The sequence below is a fragment of the Hemicordylus capensis genome, chromosome 1 (assembly GCF_027244095.1).
Source record: "Hemicordylus capensis ecotype Gifberg chromosome 1, rHemCap1.1.pri, whole genome shotgun sequence".
NCBI lineage: Eukaryota > Metazoa > Chordata > Lepidosauria > Squamata > Cordylidae > Hemicordylus > Hemicordylus capensis.
This window is the reverse complement of record NC_069657.1, coordinates 356,332,967-356,340,626: the sequence shown is the minus strand read 5'-3', so window position 1 is coordinate 356,340,626 and position 7,660 is coordinate 356,332,967. Positions and strand designations below refer to the sequence as shown.

General features: G+C 43.3%; 1 protein-coding gene across 1 annotated transcript in view; it reads right to left on the bottom strand.

Annotated features, from left to right (window-relative positions):
- Positions 1-3,573: 3,573 nt before the first annotated feature.
- The window catches only part of PEX3 (peroxisomal biogenesis factor 3), a 31,945-nt gene continuing 27,858 nt past the window's right edge, over positions 3,574-7,660 (bottom strand). The window contains exon 12 of the mRNA XM_053290390.1: positions 3,574-4,672. Within this exon, the coding sequence (XP_053146365.1) occupies positions 4,589-4,672 (84 nt within the window). The 3' untranslated portion in view covers positions 3,574-4,588. The remainder of the gene's footprint in view (positions 4,673-7,660) is intronic.

Below are 7,660 nucleotides of genomic sequence, written 5' to 3'. Positions count from 1 at the left end.
TGCAGCTTTCATTCTACTGAAAGCACTGAGATTTTCATTCACCCCTAGAGTAACTTTTTCCATTGCTCTCAGTGAACCTTTGTCATGACTATCTTTTAACTGGATTGTGAGCACAGTATGTACTCAACCCTATTACCTAACTTGGGCTGCTTCCTTCCATTCAATGGCAATATATATGAGGTTGTAGATCAGGACTTGGAACCTAAAGACTCGGTTTCTAAATTCTACACAACTTATTTTCATAAAATTATAGTTACAGCAGCATTAGACAAGTTGGTAGTATGGACCCACAACAAAATGTTGTGGTGTATTCCTAGTGAGCATATGTTTTACCTGAGCCTGAACATAGTGAAAGTTTTCGGCACCTTTCCCTCCTGCCCGTAGAACTGGAAGGTTTTGTGACTATCTTGAGTGAATATTCTTCAAGCTGGGAAATTTCCCTTCCCCTCCCCACCCCATTTTTGAACCAAAAATTTGTTAGCTTTGTTCACCTTGTTGCCTCTTAATGGACTCAAAGGGAAGTTAACACTCTGCTCTATTGAGGGGGGGCAGGGGTGTGTCTGTGGGGGGGGGGTAGGGTTTAGCCCCCTTGAGTTTTCTCTTCAGATGTTTGTGAAACCAATGTATTTGCTGGCTACTGCCCTCCTGACCACAGGTGCCTTGGTGATAAGTTTAACTGCCACTGGATTATCTTTATGGATTATGACATTTCCCATTCTTTTGGAAACAGATCTATATATTCAATTCTCTTAGCCAGCATATGTGTCCTGGATTTGGCGGCGGAACTCTTGCGACACATTGTGAGAGTTCCCGGCCTTGGGCAAGAGTTGCGGGCAAGAGAAAATGGTGGCGGCAGCGGGCCACAAAACAGAGGCGGCGGCCTCGGCTGGCAAAGGTAGCGGGACAGCCTGGCCTGGAGTTGGGGGGGGCAAGAGGGGGGGCAGGGGGGAACAGCCAGCCCCAAAGAGCGTGCAGATGCTCTCTGCTGGTTGGCTAGTAATAGATTATTACCTTTCTGGCTTATTTAGTTTGTGACTTTGTTTAACCCCCATTGGGATTTTGGGGTAGGTTTCTATTCATCATCTTCATCTGCATAAATATGTGTAAACAGGCAAACCCCTGCACTTTTCAGCTATGGAGAGCTGGTCTTGTGGTAGCAAGCCAGACTTGTCCCCTTAGTGAAGCAGAGTCTACCATGGTTGCATTTGAATGGGAGACTACATGTGAGAACACTGTAAGACAGGCCTGCTTAGCTGTTTCTGGACTACAACTCGCATAATTAGCCACAGTAGCCAATAACCAGGGATTATGGGAGTTGTAGTCCAACATCTGCAGGAGGGCCAAAGTTGAGCAGGCCTGCTGTAAGATATTCCCCTTAGGGGATGGAGCCACTCTGGGAAGAGCATCTAGGTTTCAAGTTCCCTCTCTGGCATCTCCAAGATAGGAATGAGAAAGATTCCTGCCTGAAACCTTGGAGAAGCTGCTGTCAGTCAATGTAGACAATACTGAGCTAAATAGACCAATGGTCTGACTCGGTATATGGCAGCTTCGTGTATTGTCATATTCTTACCAGCACTTTGCTGCACAATATATCCACGTATGGCCCCCTCACCAGTTATATTTATGTTGTTAATAAAAATGACACATGGTAGAAAACAACTCCAAAATGGACTCCCTATGGTGCAATAGTTTCTATCCCATTCCCCTGTTAAGTCAATTGGGAGGAAAACAAAGCCTGGCAGCAGTAGCTCAGCCAACTACATTATGCATCTGGTAGGATACAGCTGCCCCAAAAGCTGGGTTGGAGCTTGGTTTGAGGTGGAGAGGGCAAGTAGATGTATGGCACTGAATCTCACTCACCTGTCAGTTCAGATGCTGAGATCATGTTTCGCATGACAGGCAGGAATGGCAGAGGTTGGTTTACACCACTACAATTAGTCCATCACTAACCCAATGCAGACCTCATGTGAACATACAGGAGTAGAATGTGAAACTATCAGACATCAGCAGTACCTCACGTGGTGGTCTCTGCCTGACACACCCAGAAAGGAGGAAGCAACATCTAGAATGTCAGATGGTGTGGGGTGCTGATATGCTGCTTGAGCCTACCCTGGAACATATGAAGCCTGGCCATGGTGATTGGCGCTGGCCAAGCCTTGAGAGGAAGATGAGCAATAGTGGTGGCAAGGCAGGGCTTCTCACACCTGAGATGGCCCTAGGATATGAGGAGCTAGGTTCAGGAAACATTGAAAGTCAGCTGGTCATGGAAGTTCATTGGACAAAGTTGAGACAGTGAGTGGCAGAGGTAGTGGGAGGTCTTTGAAGGAACGTGTGAGTAAAATAAAGGCATTTGAGGTAAATGATGAGATGGCTGGTGCCAGCTGGATTGCTCCTCTACAAACATTCTAAAACCCTATTGGAGCACACGTAGAGAAACAATTTAGATGAACATACCTCTCATGCAATTAAAGGATGTACCAAGAATGTGAGAGCATAGCCACTGGTGATGTCCTGCAGCCATGATGTGTGTTTAGGGTTGTGTTCATCTGAACTTGCCCTCAGAATTTTAGTAGGGGATGCCTTTTCCCCCAGTGTAGAGCTGGCAGAGGCTGTTCTGAGCAAGACAGGTGTAGGTACTATGAGACAAGTCAGATGTACTCTCAGTATACAACCACATTTTACAAAGGGAACCACTGCCATCTTTGTTTGGATAGGCAGAAGACATTGGTTTGGTATGTGTCCAGGAAGTGTATGCTCAAAGACAGCTGCCTAGGGGGAAAAAAATGTGACAGCTGTGGGAGACTAACTTGTAGAATGTATTTGACCAGTTTCCAGACTTGTGATAATTACCTTTAGAACAGTCACAGCCAGTGGTCCCTTTAATTTTTTTCATCTCTGTCCAGAATGAGTTTTGTTCTGAGCGGCAGTATCAGGGCAGTATGCACACATCTGCATTCAGAATGGGGCCTTCCTGATTCAACCTGAGCGGGATCTAAATAGAACTGAATGGACATCCAAAAACTTGTGAGCATGCACATACCTTGGATGGAACAGTGGTCACAGTGGCTTTTTTAAAAAGCTGAAATGCTGAGAACAGAGAAGCTGAAGTTTGGATCTTCACTGGTGTTGGGTCTGAGGTTCAAGGGTCACCACTGCACACTCTTGCAGCAAAATATAAACTATAGGTTCTGTAATCTGAAAAATGGGGGGAATCCATTGTAACCAATAGGACTACTTGGGAGTAAATTCTACTCATGAGTAAAATGATTCTGGATGAGAGTTAATATGATGGCTACTAATGTTTTTAAGTAATTTGATCAAATATTAACAGTATTTTTCAATCTACACAGACCACTTCCTCAAATGGTGGTTTGTCTATACCAGCTGTTGGAGGGCTAGTAATAATCAGCTTTGGAATCTCTGATGAATAGAGGAAAGTCTAACTACCTTTTGCTACAACCTACATAGTGTAGGCTTAGCAACAAGATTAAGAATATATTTTGTTGTTGTTGAATCTTTTATGACTGCATACTTACAGGGATATCCTTTAGGATGTTCTGTTCTCACACAATCTTTGTTAAAATACTTTTTTTTTTACTGTGATACAGATATTTTACAGGGCTTCCATTAATACAAATTAACCATTTAGAAATGAATGTGTACAGCAGTAACTTTACAAACAGCATACACAATATTTTCTTAAATCAACCTATTCCCACCTGAAACAGTAAAGTCAGTACTTAACATTGCATTGCTAGGAGTTTAGCTTACCCTCACATAGAATATTTAGTACCAGTAGCCTGAATCTAGAATACCTGAGGTATAGAAGGCCACACTCTCCACTACTACTGCTCACCTTCTTAGACCAATCAGGAAGGGGGAAAGCCATCCAGCCTCCTGTAATACCAAGTTTTGTGAAGAGCTTTTTGACTGAAGCATCATGGGTGAGAAACAGGCCACGTTCTGCTTGCCTAACAGGTGACTGATGCCAAGGGAAGCTTTACTGAGTCCTAGAAGCCACTCCCAACACTCAGCACCTCTTCTAAAGGCACATAAGTGCACAGGTTAGGCACTAGAGATGTTATTTGTTCCTTCATCCTCATACCTTGCCTCTGCTAGAACTAATCCATGAATGAAAACTCATCCCATAGCCAGTAACTGTTCCTGAATGAGGCACAACTGCAGGTGGGGTGGGCAAGATCCTTCCTCGAGTCTCCTGAAAGAGAGAAGCCTGACCTTTTTGTCTTATTTGTGTCGCAGCCAGCACACTTAAAATCAGACATATTTTCTAGAACTTACTGCTGACAGGGTGCTGTTGGCACTCTTTTTGTAAACAAATTATTCATAACTCAGACTGCCTCTGTATAAAGTACTATAGCACAGTGATTTTTTCCACTAAAGTTTACTTTAAATCAGATTTTATAATTTCTCTCCCAATATAAAAACTAGAAATTGAATTTCATTACATCCATAGTTTATGCAGGACTAATAATCCTAATTCATTCTGACATTAATTATATCCTTTAATAAATTAAGTATTCATAGGGACTGGACACTACATATGCATTGTATATACACTTTGTGCAGTTCATTTTTCTAGTTGTTGAGAGGTACTGAAAGCTTCATACACATTAGCAGCAAAGTCTTTCACTTGTTCCATCATTAACAGGTCCTGAAAAGAGAATATTGAAGTAATTAGGAACATAGGAAACTGCCATATACTGAGTCAGACCATTGGTCTATCTGTCTCAGTATTGGCTTCAGACTGGCAGCAGCTTCTCCAAGGTTGCAGGCAGGAATCTCTCTAAGCCCTATCTTGGATAAGCCAGGGAGGGAACCTGAAACCTTCTGCTCTTCACAGAGCGGCTTCATCCCCTGAGGGGAATATCTTGCAGTGCTCACACATCAAGTCTCCCATTCATATGCAACCAGGGCGGACCCTGCTTAGCTATGGGGACAAGTCATGCTTGCTGCCACAAGACCAGATCTCCTCTCCTAATTGGTAATACCCCACTTCTTTGGACAACAGCATTTAAAAAGAAACACAAAACTACAATTGAACTTACAGAATCAGCAAAGCAAATGTACTTAGGATAGCATTTATCATTTGCTGCACCAGTATGTCATCACAGAACAAGGCTATTCTCATGACTGCAGGAAAGCGGGCTAAGGAAGCCCAGCCCACTTTCCTGCAGGAACTGCCATGAGCCGTGCGGCCCCCCGTGGTTAGCCCGCTTAAGTTCCTCCCCCCCACCACTGAAGAAGTTAGTGGAGTGAGTGCTCCGCTAATCCCATTTTACTGCACTGCGGTGACACATGAGTAGACCCCCGGCCAGGAGGCTACAAGCAGCCTCGTGCAGGGCATCTTGAGACTTCTGGGGGCCAGGTGGCCCCCAATCTGCCTCCCCTACCAGCTCCATAACAGAGCCGGTAATCGTGTGGGTGGCCGATTCCGCTGCCCAGGGACAGCTCCCTGTTAAGCTTGCTCTCCCCGCAGAGGCCAGTAAGGCTCTCCACACTGCTGGTGGTGTGGAGAGCTTCTATATGTTACACCCACACTGGATGCAAATTATGACAGTGCAAGTGGTTAGAACAAGATGGACATAATTTGAGAACAATCTCCTGGGATGGGGGAAGCTCCTTCCTGCTCCCTCCCCATCTAAGGGCAAATCAACCAAAGCTCAACCACTGATTCTTTTAACACAGCAGTTACCAGTTTTATAGCAGGCAGTTTATAAATCTAAAATTGGTTAAAGGAGGAGTGGATTTTGCCTCTTTGGAAATTTATTTAAAAACATTTTATATGCTGCCCTTCCAAGAACACCACACAACAAAACCAGCAAGTCAATCAATACTATCCAGTCAGTAGAACAATACCCACTAAACATCAGTAGGCCATTCAGATGAGGTACATCTTGCATCTTAAAAAAAGACAAAACAGCAGAACAGAGCAAGTGTGCAGATCACCTTAGAGAGGTTATAATTATAGAAGTTCAGAGCAACTGCAGTAGAAATTCTGCTCCTTACTCCATTGGGTGTGTGGGTGCACAAAGCACACCCTACTCTACTCATTGTAAGCAGCAGCTGGGCTTGTACAGGAAAAAGTGGTTTCTGAGGTATGTAGGTTGCCCGTTTTCTAAAGTTAGAATCAGTATTAAATTATTAGTTGCACTGCTTACAAGTTATCTTCTGAGCTTGAATTGGCTCCTGACGGTAACTGGTAACTAGTGCAGCTGCTGCAAAACAGGTTGACTATGCTCTTACTTCCCACTATCTATCAAGAGGCAAGTAGCACTGTTCTGCACTAGATGTAACTTCCAAGTTGTCTTCAAGGAGATTTTCACGAAGAGTACATTGATGTAGTCGATACTGAAATATTTTTGGAAGAAAGGGTGTGTTGCCTATGCAGCAGTTGAAGCCGATAAAAGGTATTCCCGGCAGCCACTGACATCTGTCTATCCAGGAGTACTACTAGGTTCCAAATCATTCAGGAAAAATACTACCCTCTCTATTGCACTGGAATTACCATTCTTGGATTCCATTTCAACCTGCTGAACCTCATCCACTGCCTTCAAGGACTAGTTTAAACAGCTGCTTCTGGGCACACACATATCAAAATGGAAAACTAGATGCCATTGGCATAATCAGTGACAACCAGTGACAACCAACAATCCAAAGGTTATTTTATGATTTCTCCCAGAGGCTTTATGTATATATTAAACAGCATCAGTAATAAAATAGAACCCCGTGAAACATCATATGGAATTTCATCTGCTACAAAATGCTGAACAAGTGTCGGCTTGTGGGAACATTATACATCTGCTCTAACATGTCTGCATTGGCTACCATTGTTTCTGGGCCAGAGTTGAAGTGCTAGTTTAAAGCTCTACATGGTTAAGCCCCGACTACTGCAGGCACATCCTTTCAGATGTCTTCCAGATCTACCAATGAGGCCTTGGTCTGGGTGCTGTCATCCTGGAAGACCAATTGAAGTTAGGCTCTGTTAGAAGCAAGACCTTGTTTGGTTTAGGCTTTGAATGTGCCCCCTCAGGAGGATCATTTTTGATCATTTCTTGTCTTTATTTATTTCATAGATAAATTAATACATTTTTATTCTACCAGGTATTTGTGAACTAGCTTTTTGGTTTTTAAAGCTGTTTTTGTAGTTTTGTATTGTTCTATGTTCCCATTATTTGTACTGTGAATAGAACAAATTATATGTAAACCACTTGCAGAAGAGAATGGGATCACCTGCAGGTTAACAGAGCTCACTGGTTCAGTGTAACAAACTCAGCTGAGAGATCCAAAATTATCAAAAGCGAAGAGCCCCTGCGCCCTGCCATCTTTCTGATAATCTACAAGATTTACTATTAGGACAGATGCCTAAATGTAATGGGTTGGGGATGCATTGCTTGTTAAGCCTTTCTAAGCAAGACCAACTGTTCTTGTGTTTTCTATCACTTTGAATAAGTCTCACGTCCTGTCTTCATGCAGTGCAGACATTTGCAGAGTTTTTAAAATAGAGCTTTTTAGATTGTAAGACATACTGGCAGCAGCATGTCCACACCAACACTTTTTGTACAGTGTCTGACACAATGTTTTATGCTTAGTAATTATAATAATTGGCCCCCACACAGTGCACTTTCAGGTGCCAGGCAAA